Raw genomic sequence first — 16,592 nt, forward strand, 5'->3', positions numbered from 1 at the left:
AGTAATTTTCCCACAGTCCCACTTTGCTCAAGAATATAATTAATACCTATGTGATTTCTTGAATACTATTTTAGTTGCATAGAGAGAGAGAGAGAGAGAGTGGTATAAAAAGGAAGAGTATTTTTTGTATCACTTTTAGTATTATTTCTGTGATTGGTTATAATCAAAACAGTTTTATTTTCTGGTTTTATTATAAGCAGAACCAACAATTAAATGGTTCCTCCAAAAATGGTTAGGTTCCCTACAATTGCAACTTCATAAAGATGGAAAATAACTTCATTTTAAGACTATGGCGTCTGCTATCCACCTTGTTAGCGATATCATTGTAGATACTAGTTGCGGTTGCTATGAATGTCCATAATTTTAACATGGTGGTCCTCTTATGCGTCACATGGCAGCAATTGTTGATTTGTCCACATACACACACTAAAAGTTAAGATGTCACTCGTGAACATTTTCGTGGAGGTTATGGACTTATAGATAAAACAAGTTATTTCTCACTATTTGAGAGTTTTAAACGTTGTATATTCCTTGGTACAATATACACTAGTGGTTAACCAATCAACACATATGTATCAACAATATAATATTTTTCGAAAGTAAATAAAATGTGAATAATATTTAAACTTGTATAAATAGATGAAGGTTGGAGATTTAGAGGAATGTAAGTCAGAGAAAAATAAATAAAAAGATGTTTTGTAGAGAGTCATCGTCGAGTCTCCAGACCGTGAACATAGCAAAGAGTCTCAGCTCTTTGTTCCCTAAGCCATCAGCGTTCATAAACCCCATCTTTGTAGGACGTAGAGACAAGCTGCCTCGTCGAGGACGATGTAAGGTCACCGCCTCACGGGCTAATATTGAACATGAAGGTAATGTAGTGAGAAAAAACGCTCCGAAAATTAAAGTAAAGGGATTTATAACAGCCCAAGAAGAGTCTCGGGGCATAGCCTTTTCTAGACCTCTCGATCAAATAGCTGACATCCGCGGCAAATCACTGCTTGTGGAGCTTATCAGCGCCGAGACTGACCCACGTGAGTAAATTTTTATTTTTCTTTGTTACATTGTTGTTTTTTGTTTCATAAATATAAAATAATGTTAAATGTTAACCAAGTACACATATGTCAGGGACGGGGACAGAGAAGGATCCCGTAGAAGACTACGCACAACGTATATGGTGTGAAGCCCCTGATGAGAAATATGAGTGCGAGTTTGAGATGCCTGAAGATTTTGGAACCATTGGGGCCATCAGGGTTCAAAACCAGTACCATAGAGAGTTGTTCCTCAAGAAGATGGAGATTGAGTTACTTGACGGGACCGTTACATTTACATGTGACTCATGGATCGCCCCTAAGTCCGTTGACCCAGACATGCGGATATTCTTCTCCAACAAGTCCTACTTGCCTTCCCAAACACCGGAGCCTCTTAAACAGTTCCGAAAGAAGGAGCTAGAGACCTTAAAAGGCAATAACCGCGAAAAACTTGGTGAATTTACCAAGTACGAGCGTGTTTACGACTATGATGTGTACAACGATTTGGGTGACCCTGACAAAGATCCTGAACTTGATCGTCCAGTAATTGGAGGCCTTTCACATCCATATCCAAGGCGCTGCAAGACAGGTCGCAAACCTTGTGAGTCTGACCCCTCCTCAGAGCAACGCTACGGTGGCGAATTCTATGTCCCTAGAGACGAGGAGTTCTCTACAGCCAAGGGAACTGCATTCACAGGCAAGGCTATCTTGGCAGCTATTCCTTCGGTGTTCCCTCAGATTGAGTCTGTTCTGTTGGATCCCCAATTGCCTTTTCCACACTTCAAGGCCATACAAAATCTCTTTGAAGAAGGCATTGAGCTTCCTAAAGATGCTGGCCTTTTACCTTTGCTCCCAAGACTCATCAAAGCTGCTACTGAAGCTCGCGATGATATTCTCCAGTTTGAAGCCCCAGTCCTCATTAACAGTACCTACCTCTCTCCTTTTGAATCTTCCATTACATTATTCCAATTCTGTACTGTCTAGGTTGCGACTAAACTCACTTTCTAATATCATTCACGTTGATTCAGGGGATGGATTTTCATGGTTACGAGACCACGAGTTTGCTCGCCAGACACTTGCGGGCCTTAATCCTTATTGCATTGAACTAGTTAAAGTAAGCTACACGTAATACATGCCTTTGACTCTAAACATGGTGCTAGAAAAATTAATCATTTAAAGCTAAATTAGAAATTATTCTCCAACGGTACTGTAAATTATTCATACTCAAACTCTATATTTAGATTCATATCCAATGATAAAATTATTTGTTTAACCCTTTGAGAGTAGGACTTCCTTTTTATTTGCATAGTAAACACTAAGTTTTAATAATTTTTGATTTTCTACCTTGAAAATATTATTTTCTTCCATTTACCAAAGGTTAATGTTAAAGGTTTTTTTGGTCCATATATAATAAATTGTTTCTTTGGAATAACTTTAATAATAACAGAGGATATTTCCATTCAAAAGAAGAAAAAAAAAACAGAGAGAAATATAAAATAACACATATATATATCTAGGATGTTAATATAAATTTCTCGTGTTGGTAAATCCAGGAGTGGCCGTTGAAAAGCACACTAGACCCGGCCATTTATGGTGATCCCACCTCACTCATTACTTGGGATATTGTGGAAAAGGAAGTTAAAGGAAACATGTCAGTTGACGAGGTAAGACTATTGACATGTTTTACATAGAAAATGCCTGTTTGTGTATAAAGAGGATTATTTTCATAATGAATGATGAATCATCAATGTATCATGTAATGCATACAGGCTCTAAAGAATAAGAGATTGTTCGTGCTGGACTATCACGATTTGCTTCTACCGTATGTGAACAAAGTGAGAGAGTTGGAGAATACCACCTTATATGCTTCTCGAACACTATTCTTCCTCAGCGATGATAGCACATTGAGGCCTGTTGCCATTGAGTTGACATGTCCCCCAAATATCAACAAGCCTCAATGGAAGAAGGTCTTCACCCCAGGCTATGATGCTACCTCATGCTGGCTGTGGAGCCTTGCTAAGACTCATGCTATATGTCATGACGCCGGTTATCACCAGCTTATTTCTCATTGGTATTGAAAACACTCTTTAATTCAAAATAGATATCACCTCATATACGTTATATATCTATTACATTACATGCATGTGATATAACTAGTAAGAGATGGATAAATTTACAGGTTGAGGACTCACTGTTGTATGGAGCCATACATAATAGCGGCAAATAGACAACTAAGTGCCATGCATCCAATCTACAGGCTTTTGCATCCTCACTTCCGCTACACCATGGAGATCAACGCTCGTGCACGCCAAAGTCTTATTAATGCAGGTGGAATCATTGAGACTTGTTTTTGGCCCGGGAAGTATTCAGTAGAGCTAAGTTCAGACGTCTATGATAAATTATGGAGGTTTGACATGGAAGGCTTACCTGCCGATCTCATCAGAAGGTATGTTTTGCTTATTTTAAGAAAAGATATTACCACTATAATTTAGTTACAAAGCGAAATAAATATTTATTACATATAAAAATTTGCAATACAAGGGGGATGGCTGAGGAAGATGAGACCGCAAAACATGGATTACGCCTGACGATACCAGACTACCCATTTGCGAATGACGGTCTAATATTGTGGGATTCAATTAAGGAATGGGTGACAGACTATGTGAAACACTATTATCCCGATGCAGAACTGATCAAGTCGGACGAGGAACTCCAAGGATGGTGGAGTGAAGTGCGGAACGTAGGGCACGGTGACAAGAAAGACGAACCTTGGTGGCCTGTCCTCGAAACACAAGATGACTTGATTGGTGTGGTAACAACGATTGCGTGGGTCGCCTCAGGTCACCATGCAGCTGTGAATTTTGGACAGTATGGATATGGAGGATACTTTCCCAACCGACCAACCACAACAAGGATAAGAATGCCCGTGGAAGAACCAACAGATGAAGAGCTAAAGGAGTTTTATGAGACGCCAGAAAAAGTGATGCTTAATACATACCCATCTCAGAAGCAGGCGACCCTAGTGATGGTCACTTTGGATCTTTTATCAACTCATTCACCTGACGAAGAGTACATCGGAGAATACCCAGAAGCATCTTGGGCGAACGACCCTATTATATTTGCTGCTTATGAACGTTTTAAAGGCAGGCTCCAATACCTAGAAGGAGTGATAGATGAGAGAAATGTGACCCTTTCTCTAAAGAATAGAGCGGGAGCTGGTGTAGTTAAGTATGAGCTTTTGAAGCCCATGTCTGAGGCTGGTGTTACCGGAATGGGTGTTCCCTACAGTATTTCTATTTGATCTATACGTTTTCTTTCTCATCATTTCTTTCTTCTTCTGTATGTCTTTTAAAAAGATAAACTAAATGATTCATTGTCTTTTCTATATAAATATCTCAAGTCTCAATTGCTAGAGAATACCAAATGTTTTTAGAGTTGATTGGCTTTTTCTTAGGTATTCGAACATCTTGTAAGATTTTCTCAGCATGAGATTTGAGAAACCAACATGTGTCATTTTCTTTTTTGACATTTGACATAAACTTATATCAATGAACCAAAACAGAAAAAAAAAAAAAAGCTAACTAGTTAAATGACTTCAGTAATCGTAGCCTTTGATTATGTATCTTGTGTCAATCGTGCTCTTGTGAGAAGAATGTGATTTTTGTGAGCCTAAGATTGCATTTTTTTTTGTTATTGCAAACCTTTAACGCAATACACGCATTTCATTGTGACGTCATTTATCTACTAGTTGGCTCTCGTATTACACAAACCGGAACAACAAAACTTCAAAAGAAAAAAAAAGAAAAAAAAAACATGATAAAACCCTAAAGTAAATCTCTAGAATTTGAAGAAATGAGAGCTTAATATATTATTTGTATATGAAATTCTGGTTTTATCTTCCATAGGAGATGAAATAATTTGTAATATGTATCACATGAATTCACATCAAATAGTATTTTCATTGATGTAGGAGGCCATCCTTTCAATATCTCGTCTCTTACTACATCACAGGCACCATTTAAGATCCGCATAACCACACTCATATTCGGTTGGGAAGCCAATATATACATCATCTCCAAAAGTATATTGTGAGAGATGTCGGTTTAATGACAAAAGCGGTTTCAAGGAAATAGAGCTGTCAAAATGGGCTGTCCACATCCATTTTGACCGTCCAACATTGTCTAATTTGATTTTGGATAAATAGCTGTTTGTGTCCATTAACGACCGGTCTATTAAGGACCATGCCTACTAATGCCCATATTTTGGACACCCTTCTCCACCACAAACTTGGCCAAATCCAAAATAGCTTTTTCTTCTAAAACTGCAGAAAACAACAAAGCACACACATAACTATTTCAGTACTAACCAAGTTTCAACAATGGTTATTCTATAATTCAACAAATCGAAAGAGAAGAAACATAAATCTCAAATAGGTCTTATGAAATCTTAACAATGTGAAATCTTACAAGTTACAAGCAATTAGAAAACTCTAAGAAGAGGAATCAACAGATACGACTCATATGACTCAAAGTAAGAGAACTCAACACTCAACACTAAGCAACATAAATCTCAAATGGGTCTCTCCCAAAATCGAAAGAGAAGAAGAGAAGGAAGGAAGAAACATAAATCTCAAATGGGTCTCTCCTCAAAATAAAAAAAAGAAGCATAGAAGCAGATGGGTCTCTCAAATTGAAAGATGCAGAGAAGCAGATGGGTTTCTTACCTGAAATCGATTGTATCACCAGAGAAATCAGATGGTATCGTCAGAGAATATCGCCGAACAAGTTTCCCCAAATTGATTTTAAGAAAGTGAAAAACGGTTTTAAGATTTTCCCCAAATCGATTTTAACTTAGAATTTTCTGACCAATGGGCCGTCCAATGTCCATGCTGTCCATCCAGTTTTGTCCGTGGGCAAAAGCGGACCAAGCCCATTTGAACCCGTTCCAAATATGGACTTGTCCATAATGAATTGGACATGGGCAGATCATGGACAGCCCGCCCATTTTGACAGCTCTACAAGGGAGGAACAAAGAAATCAGCATGACTATAACATCGACCTGTTTATCGAGATAACTATAACAATCGAAAGCCGCAATAAGTTTTCACTGATTAAAGAAAGATTGTTAAATTGCCTTAACCTGAGGGCTCACTTGTTAATCACTTTTTTTTTTGGTTTAAATGTTAAGAAGCTTTTTTTTGTTGGTTTTAATGTTAAGAAGCTTTTTTTTTCTTGGTTTAAATTAAATGTATAAGCTTAGTTTAAATATATACTTTTAGCTATGAATAATTCAGTTTTATGTAAAACAAAATTGAATAATAAATACATATATGTGAATACAGAAATGTTTTAAAATTAAAACATCAACTGAAATGTAAATATTTGAATTTAGATCCCGATAACAAGTTTAATAACAAATTTAGATCCCACATGTATTATTTTAAAAATTATATATCCATTTTTTTCGAACTGCGTATCAGTACCAAAAAGGTCTATTAATCGTCAAACAACTTGATTTCATTCACATAATATCAAGTACAAAGGAGGGATACATAAATCCAAAATCTAAAACAAAGGTAAACAAAAGCATTTCTCAATGCCAAACAAAGATAGATAGGTTACATTGACCATTAATCCAAAAGAGCTTTGAGTCACTAGCTAAGAAGCAAATGGCAAATGTGAGATCATGGTATGTCGATAACTCTTCCACGAGAATCTCAATGGAAGGTGAGATGGTCCCTGTCAAACTAAGACTAGGAGATGTTGAAAGTATAGTCATGGCTAAGCATTTCACCGGCATGAGGAGAGCTACTTGAGGTAGTACAAGGACCATAACAAGAGACATCATAAGCTTGGGAGCAAAAAAGAACTCACCAATGAAGTTATCAGAAGGATGCGCCAAAAATAGGTGAAAAGCCGTAACTTAACAGGTATATATCTCTTACTGTTATTTCTTGTTTCTTTTTTTATTCACTGTTTCATTATCAGTCATATTCAGCTGGACCACTACAAAACCAATGCTAAAACACACAATAAATGAGAAGAATAGAGTTGAAGGTGGACCAGGGTACTACGTAGCTAGATATGGTTCTCATGAGACTGAGAGAGATACGTATGGTGTCAATGGTCTGTGCGTGGAGATATGATAAATTTAAATTGTGCGACATCAACAAAAAGACGTTTGTGCTTTCAAAATCACTTCTTTCTTATTCAATTCTCATAATTGATTAGGATATGAAATTTAGATAATTAAGAAAATGGGTTTTTGTATTCGTCAAAATACATTATCTGTTACGAAAGTCAATAAAAGAAGAACACAAAAATCACAAATGGATGCGAACATGTGAAAAATATTACGTAACTTCTGTGGAGCCCATCATCATTATGCAAGCACTGTAACTTCTCTTTTTACCTCTATATATAGAACAATGAATCGTTCATTGTAACATACCAATACGAATACACATTTCAAAATTTCAATTATAGAAGAAGTGAAATCTCTCTCTCGTCTCTCCTTTATTCAATATCCCGATTCTTCTGCGGGTATAAATTTCTCTCTACTTATTTATTATATTCACCACAAAATCAAACACTTATTTATAACACGTTATCAGCACGATCATTCTACGGTGGGTTATAATTATATATTTATAATATGTATGTTATTATACTATATATGTTATTCTACCGGGCGGTACATCGCCTCGTTAAAAATATATATATTTTCCAGTGGTTGTTCAGAACACCATTATTTATCTGTTACTATAGTGGGAGGTATTCCGCCCCTATAAGTAATTATTGTAGTGGCTGCTTCACGCACCATAACAATGGACGGCTCAGCCGCCGATAATGTGGATGACTCCGTCACCATAATTTATTTACTGTTCTTATGTGGATGACTCCGTCACCATAATATTGCCGTTAAATTATATTTATATTATGATTAATATTTAATATATAAGGAGGCTCAGCCACCTGTATATTAACATATATTTGAAATTGCTAAATTTGAACTGATTGATTGTTCAATTTATGATTTATTTTATGCTTAATACTTTTCACCAACGGTCACAAAGAAAAATTTTCAAAAATCTTACACTTTTCAAACGGCTATGAACAGTAATTTTCAATCTATAAATACACTCATATTTTTACTCTTTCATTCATCTAAAACCGCATCACTCCTAGTAAAATTTTTCTAAAGAAAGTTGTTTAAGTTTTCATTTTGGAAAATGATTAGCTTGTTTTTAATTATTTGTTTAATTGCAATTATCACTTGTATTTATGGTCTCTTCGTTGGAGAATTTACCCACGAAGAGTTTACCATTAACATTGGTTTACTTTTTTATGCATTTGTGTTCTTTGTAATCGCTAGCATTATTAATATAAATGGTGCATTCTAAAATAAATAAAATTATTTTGCTAATAATATTATTCGCTTTTTTGTTTAGATAACTAATGGCAAACATTGAGAAGCTTAAGTTTCCGGCTCTCAAAATTACTGGAGCAAACTACATAGCATGGACGATAGATATGGAACTCTATTTAGAGTCGCAAGAATTGTCGGAGACCATAAAATTGGAAAAGATGTCGCCTGCCAAAGATAAAGCCAAGGCAATAATATTCCTGAGAAAACATCTCGATGAAAATGTGACGCATGACTATGCGCACATAAAAGACCCAACAGAGCTGTGGCAAGGTTTAAAAGAATGGTTTGACAACCAGAGAGAAATAACTCTTCCTCATGCATTAGAGGACTGGAAAAATTTGAGATTCCAGGACTTTGAAAAAGTGGAGGATTATAATTCCTCTATGCTGAGGTTTGTATCGCAATTAAAATATTGTGGTAAGCCTATTACCGAAGCTGAAATGCTCGAGAAAACTTACCTCACTTTTCATAAAGAACATCGAGTTCTCCAAGAGATGTATAGAAATTGCGGATACAAGAGATTTTCTGAGTTAATTGTGACTCTCATATTGGCGGAGAAGAATAATGAACTTCTCCTCAAAAACCACAACTCTCGCCCTACGGGAGCAAAGGCATTTCCAGAAGTAAATGCAACGGATGTGAAAAATCCGGAGAGAGGAAGTCAAACATATCGAGGTCGTGGTCGTCGATTTAATCACGGACGTGGAAGATCTTTTCACCCACAAAACAAGAGGTCTTATAAATGGGTTCGATCTGAACAAGGTCCTAAGGGAAAAGTCCCAAGGAAGTAACGCACAGAAGTTTGAGAACATCTGTTATAGATGTGGATCGAAAGGGCATTGGGCCCATGTGTGTCGAACCCCCGAACATCTTTGCAAATTGTTCAAAGAGTTCCAAAAGGGAAAAGGGAAAGAAGTGAACCTCACAGAGCATTTTGAGGGCACATCTTACCTCGATGCATCTGACTTCGTGAACGAGTTCGACGAGACCGCTCATGCGGATAACTGAAATGCTTGTAGTGAGATTAATAGTCTCCAGTAATGCCATTATATAAGTATTATGTATTTCAGTTGTTTTAAAATAATGTTGTTTCTTAAAATAAGATAATGTATAACCATTATATGTTTCTCTATGAATGAAATTTACTTATATTATTAACGTTTATCTTTATTACAGAAATGGATGAAGATTCAAACAAAACAATTACAAGGAAAAATATCAAAGAAATTTGTATACCAGATAGTGGAAAAACACACACTATTCTGAGACAGAAGAGATTTTTCTTTGAGTTAAAACCAACAAAAATTATTGTCAATACAATATCCGGTCCTACAGACTTGATTGAAGGAAGTGGCAAAGCTTATTTTGTATTACCTAATGGAACAAAGTTTTCCATAAATAATGCCTTATATTCTCCGAATTCTAAAAGGAATTTGTTGAGTTTCAAAGACATATACCTTCAAGGATATGAAACTCAGTCTGCCACTGAGAATGGAAAGAAGTGTATGTATATAACTTCTAATAAATCTGGAAAAAGGCATGTGTTGGAAAAATTTCCAGAACTTCCTTCTGGTTTGCATCATACGTATATAGATGTAATAGAATCGCATCTTGTGATCAAAAGAAATCCAGAAGATTTCACATTGTGGCATGATCGCCTTGGTCATCCAGGCACTACAATGATGCAAAAAATTATAGAAAGCTCACATGGTCATTCACTGAAAATTAATGAGATATATCAGGGGAATAAAATGACATGTGAAGCGTATTCTCTTGGAAAATTAATCATAAGACCATCGCCAACCAAAATTGATAAAGAATCACCAAAGTTCCTTGAACGAATTCATGGCAATATATGTGGACCAATACATCCACCATGTGGACCATTCCACTATTATATGGTGTTGATTGATGCATCTAGCAGATGGTCACATGTTTGTCTATTGTCATCTCGAAATTTGGCATTTGCGAGATTTCTAACTCAGATTATCAAATTAAGAGCTCAGTTCTCTGATTATCCAATTAAGAGAGTTAGACTGGACAATGCTGGTGAATTCACATCCCAAGCATTTAATGATTATTGCATGGTAACAGNAAACACACACTATTCTGAGACAGAAGAGATTTTTCTTTGAGTTAAAACCAACAAAAATTATTGTCAATACAATATCCGGTCCTACAGACTTGATTGAAGGAAGTGGCAAAGCTTATTTTGTATTACCTAATGGAACAAAGTTTTCCATAAATAATGCCTTATATTCTCCGAATTCTAAAAGGAATTTGTTGAGTTTCAAAGACATATACCTTCAAGGATATGAAACTCAGTCTGCCACTGAGAATGGAAAGAAGTGTATGTATATAACTTCTAATAAATCTGGAAAAAGGCATGTGTTGGAAAAATTTCCAGAACTTCCTTCTGGTTTGCATCATACGTATATAGATGTAATAGAATCGCATCTTGTGATCAAAAGAAATCCAGAAGATTTCACATTGTGGCATGATCGCCTTGGTCATCCAGGCACTACAATGATGCAAAAAATTATAGAAAGCTCACATGGTCATTCACTGAAAATTAATGAGATATATCAGGGGAATAAAATGACATGTGAAGCGTATTCTCTTGGAAAATTAATCATAAGACCATCGCCAACCAAAATTGATAAAGAATCACCAAAGTTCCTTGAACGAATTCATGGCAATATATGTGGACCAATACATCCACCATGTGGACCATTCCACTATTATATGGTGTTGATTGATGCATCTAGCAGATGGTCACATGTTTGTCTATTGTCATCTCGAAATTTGGCATTTGCGAGATTTCTAACTCAGATTATCAAATTAAGAGCTCAGTTCTCTGATTATCCAATTAAGAGAGTTAGACTGGACAATGCTGGTGAATTCACATCCCAAGCATTTAATGATTATTGCATGGTAACAGGAATTGAAGTTGAACATCCTGTAGCTCATGTTCATACACAAAATGGTTTGGCGGAATCATTAATTAAACGTCTGCAATTGATTGCAAGACCATTGATCATGAGATCAAAACTTCCAACCTCTGTATGGGGACATGCCATCTTGCATGCAGAAGCGCTTATTCGGATAAGACCAAGTGCATATCATAAGTATTCCCCTTTGCAGTTAGAATTTGGTCGAGAACCAAATATAGCCCATCTAAGGATTTTTGGTTGTGCGGTATATGTTCCTATAGCACCTCCACAATGTACCAAGATGGGACCACAAAGAAGGTTGGGTATATATATTGGTTGTGATTCTCCATCAATTATAAGATACCTAGATCCACAGACTGGTGATGTCTTTACGGCACATTTTGCCGATTGTCATTTTGATGAGAAAGTTTTCTCGGTTCTAGGGGGAGAAAATAAACAAGTAGGAAAAGATATCAAATGGTGTGTACCATCTTTGCTACATCTTGATCCTCCTACCAAGCAGTCTGACATAGAGGTTCGACGAATCATGCATATGCAGAGTATTGCAAATCAACTTCCTGATACAATTGCTGATACCAAAACGGTAACTAAATCATATATACCAGCTGCAAATGTTCCTGCTAGAATTGAAATACCACAGGAACGTGGAAAAGCAGATAATACACAAGAGTCTAAAACACGCTTAAAGCGTGGTAGACCAGTTGGTTCTAAGGATAAAAATCCAAGAAAACGAAAGGAAGATGAAAAGCATGATATGCCAAAAATAGCATAAAGCATTTTGGAAGAAACAAATCATGAGTCTAATGAAAGTATTGAGCATCATGAGCCTGAAGAAAATCATGAGATTTCTATCAACTATATCCATACTGGAAAGATATGGAATCGAAATAAAATCGATGATATTGATGACACTTTCTCTTACCTTGTTTCAAGGGAAATAGATGAGGAAAGTGAGGATCCAGAACCAAAGTCTGTATATGAATGTCAAAAGAGACATGACTGGACAAAATGGAAAGATGCAATACAAGTCGAACTTGACTCACTTAATAAACGAAATGTATTCGGACCTATTGTACTCACGCCTGAAAATGTGAGACCAGTTGGATACAAGTGGGTATTCCTTAGAAAACGAAATGAGAAAAATGAAATTACAAGATATAAGGCTCGCCTTGTAGCTCAAGGATTTTCTCAAAGACCCGGGATTGATTATGAGGAAACATATTCCCTCGTTATGGATGCAATAACGTTTAGATTTCTAATGAGTCTAGCAGCTGGCGAAAACCTAGAGATGCGTCTCATGGATGTCGTTACAGCATACTTATATGGATCATTAGATACTGATATCTATATGAGAGTTCCTGATGGATTTAATATGCCAGAAGCATTAAAAGCTAAATCCAAAGAGTTATGTGCAATAAAGTTGCAAAGATCATTATATGAGTTAAAGCAGTCTGGACGTATGTGGTATAATCGTCTCAGTGAGCATTTAACAAAAGAAGGATATGTGAATGATCCTCTATGCCCATGTGTTTTCATTAAGAAAACAAACTCCGAATTTGTGATAATCGCGGTATATGTTGATGATCTTACTATAATCGGGACTCAAGATGAAATACAGAAAGCAACAAACTATTTAAAAGGGAAATTTGAGATGAAAGATCTCGGACAGACAAAGTTTTGTCTTGGTCTACAAATTGAGCATACTCAAAAGGGTATATTTGTGCATCAATCCACATACACTAAAAGTGTGTTAAAACGTTTTAATATGGATAAGGCAACTCCTCTTAGTACTCCAATGGTTGTTAGGTCATTAAATGTTGAGAGTGATCCTTTCCGACCACCTGATGAAAATGAAGAGATACTTGGTCCTGAAGTACCATATCTAAGTGCAATTGGAGCCCTTATGTATCTTGCAAATTGCACTCGACCTAATATTTCATTTTCAATTAATTTTTTGTCTAGATTCAGTTCGTCTCCTACACGAAGACATTGGAATGGGATTAAACATGTCTTCCGTTATCTTCAAGGGACTATTGATTTAGGATTATTTTATCCTAACAATTTAAATGGTCAAATGATTGGTTTTGCAGATGCAGGATATCTGTCAGATCCACACAAAGCTCGTTCACAAACAGGATATGTGTTCACGATTGGAGGCACCGCTATTTCATGGCGTTCTCAGAAGCAGACACTCGTAGCTATTTCTTCGAATCATGCTGAAATTATCGCACTTGATGAAGCAAGTAGAGAATGTGTGTGGGTAAGATCGATAAGTCGACACATCAAATCAAGTAGCAGAATTCATCAGAATACAGAGCCAACTATCTTATATGAAGACAATGCTGCATGTGTTGCTCAAACAAAGGAAGGGTATATCAAAAGTGATAGAACCAAACATATCCCTCCAAAGTTCTTTTCATACACCCAATAACTCGTGAAGAATAAAGACATTGAAGTGAGATATGTTCGATCATCCGAGAATTCTGCAGATCTCTTCACAAAGTCATTACCCACGACTATGTTCATGAAACATGTCCATAACATTGGAATGCGTTGTCAACAAGACTTGTAAGATGCGATCCTGATCAGTCGAGGGGGAGCTTGCGAGGTTGTACTCTTTTTACCTTACTTAGGTTTTTCCCATTGGGTTTTCCTAGAAAGGTTTTTAACGAGGCAACAGAAAATATTACACAAGGGACATAGTGACACTGGTCTCCAAGGGGGAGTGTTACGAAAGTCAATAAAAGAAGGAGAACACAAAAGCCACAAATGGATGCGAACATGTGAAAAATATTACGTAACTTTTGTGGAGCCCATCGTCACTATGCAAGCACTGTAACTTCTCTTTTTACCTCTATAAATAGAACGATGAATCGTTCATTGTAACATACCAATACGAATACACATTTCAAAACTGCAATTATAGAAGAAGTGAAATCTCTCTCTATCATCTCTCCTTTATTCAGTATCCCGATTCTTCTGCGGGTATAAATTTCTCTCTACTTATTTATTATATTCACCACAAAATCAAACACAGATTTATAACATTATCAACATTATTATGTTGCATATATTTTTATTATCCAAGCTGTTTCAAAAAAATAAAAGTTCAACTACCTATTAATCTATGAACAGTTTTTTTTATTTATTAATGAATTCACAATATAAACAAAATATTTGATGAGATTATTTGCGTCAATGAATATGCCTTCAAATTAACCACACAATAAGCTTTTGCAACCATGTGCACATTCGTTTATCTTGGAATTTAATATCGTTATGATCACTATGTTGATTGGAGATAATTATCAAAATATTGATTAAGTATATACTTACGTAGCTGGCAATCACTTTTCCTATTTTATTTCTTCATCTTCATTTTCAGCCTTGCTATTGTGGTGTAGTAATTTTTGATGTTTCATTGTCCCAGTCCTCCTAATCAGTAGTAATTTTTAATATTTCATTATCCCGTATGTTGAAACTCCAACAGTCTAAAGATCAAAAGAGCCAATCTCTACAGTCAAAACGAAAGTTCCAAAGCGCATTTAAGTTTTTTTTGGCCCGAGACCAGCCATTTTCTGTTAAAAAAAGAACCTGCGTATGAGAGATTTAATACCAGTGAAAAATGAGCTGGTGATAGCCGGCGTCATGTGAAATAACATGAGTCTTAGCAATACTCCATAGCCAGCATGAAGTTTCATTATAGCCTGGTGTGAAGACTTGCTTTTATTGGGGGTTGTTGATATTTTGGGGACATGTCAACTCAACGGCAATAGGCCTCAATGTGCTATCATCGCTGAGGAAGAATAGTGTACGAGAAGCATATAAGGTGGTATTATCCAACTCTCTCACTTTGTTCACATACGGTAGAAGTAGAAGCAAATCATGATAATCCAGCATGAACATCCTTTAGAGCCTGCATACATACAACAACCCTTCTTTTTGTAACACTTCTCTAAAAACATTCAAATTCTTGGGCTTTCTGATACTTAAGGGAATATGTAATATTCACTTACCATCTATGCATAGCTAATACTTGGAGAGCACTCTCCTATACTTGTATATATGTTGTACCTCTAATGAATAGAACGGCAACTCACAATTTACTGAGTAACATGGTATCTGAGCCATTATTCTAAAAACCCTAAAAAAAAAAATCGCCTCCTTCTTCTCCTTCTTTCCCAATCTCTCTTGTCCCTCTTCTTCTTTCTCCTTTCTTCTTCTCTCTGTTTTGTTCTTCTTCCCTGCTCTTTCCAATGGCCCAACCACTCGACAAAGTCTTCACCGTGACTCACATCAAGTCACACATCCCTCTCGTCCTTGATATGCAGAAAATAAACTATGATGCTTGGCGTGAACTGTTTAAGACCCACTGCTATAGTTTTGGCGTCTATGGGCATCTCGATGGCACCTCTACTCCTGCCAATGCTAACGACACCATCTGGAAGGAACGTGAAAGTATCATCAAGATGTGGATCTATGGTACGATCTCCTCCTCCCTTCTCGACACCATCCTCAAAACTCAAAGCAGTGCCCGCGACATCTGGCTGTCCATCGAAAACCTATTCCGCGACAACAAAGAGGCCCGCGCGATCCAGCTCGACAACGAACTCAGATCTCTCACTATCGGTGACTTGTCGGTTCATGACTACTGCCAGAAGCTCAAGACCCTCTCTGATCTCCTCGCCAATGTCGACTCTCCATCACTGACTGCGTTGTTGTCATGCACATATTAAACGGTCTGTCGGAGAAGTTCGATAACATTGTTAACATCATCAAACACCGCCAACCATTCCCCTCCTTTTCCATCGCTAGATCCATGCTCGTTGAGGAGGAACGTCGTCTCTCTAAGCAGGTTCGTACCGGTGCGACCACCTCGGCCAATTCCTCATCTCCAAGCGTTCTCTATGCCTCCTCCCATGGTCAACAACACTCTGGATCTCGCTACAACAACCACCGTGACGGTCACAACTTGGATTCTCGAGACTACTCTGGCTACCGTGACAGCACCAACAACAGGGGTCGCAGACGCGGACTTGGCGGTTCAGGCAGGGGATGCGGACGTCAGTCCTCGCCACAACCGTACTGGCCATTGAACCCACGCAATGGCAGACGCAGCAACCCTGGCTCACCGCACCGACGCCATAACCGCATTGGCCACAACAACACTTGATGCCACGAT

The 16,592-nt window shown here is 37.1% G+C and overlaps 1 protein-coding gene across 1 annotated transcript; it reads left to right on the forward strand.

Annotated features, from left to right (window-relative positions):
* Positions 1 to 691: 691 nt before the first annotated feature.
* On the forward strand, positions 692 to 4,467 carry LOC104772992 (lipoxygenase 2, chloroplastic-like). Its single transcript, XM_010497545.2, has 7 exons — positions 692 to 1,031; positions 1,126 to 1,953; positions 2,057 to 2,142; positions 2,582 to 2,692; positions 2,798 to 3,099; positions 3,208 to 3,474; positions 3,570 to 4,467. Exons 1-7 carry the CDS (start codon positions 692 to 694, stop codon positions 4,327 to 4,329), a joined length of 2,694 nt encoding a protein of 897 aa, XP_010495847.1. The 3' UTR covers positions 4,330 to 4,467.
* Positions 4,468 to 16,592: the final 12,125 nt, after the last annotated feature.

This window comes from Camelina sativa, unplaced genomic scaffold (assembly GCF_000633955.1).
Source record: "Camelina sativa cultivar DH55 unplaced genomic scaffold, Cs unpScaffold00382, whole genome shotgun sequence".
NCBI lineage: Eukaryota > Viridiplantae > Streptophyta > Magnoliopsida > Brassicales > Brassicaceae > Camelina > Camelina sativa.

Bases quoted from the DNA above. Each gene is read 5' to 3' on its own strand.
- LOC104772992 (XM_010497545.2), top strand. From the start codon at position 692: ATGTTTTGTAGAGAGTCATCGTCGAGTCTCCAGACCGTGAACATAGCA. The intron at 2,693-2,797 runs GTAAGACTATTG...TAATGCATACAG, and splicing joins GAAACATGTCAGTTGACGAG to GCTCTAAAGAATAAGAGATT. The intron at 3,475-3,569 runs GTATGTTTTGCT...TTGCAATACAAG, and splicing joins CCTGCCGATCTCATCAGAAG to GGGGATGGCTGAGGAAGATG.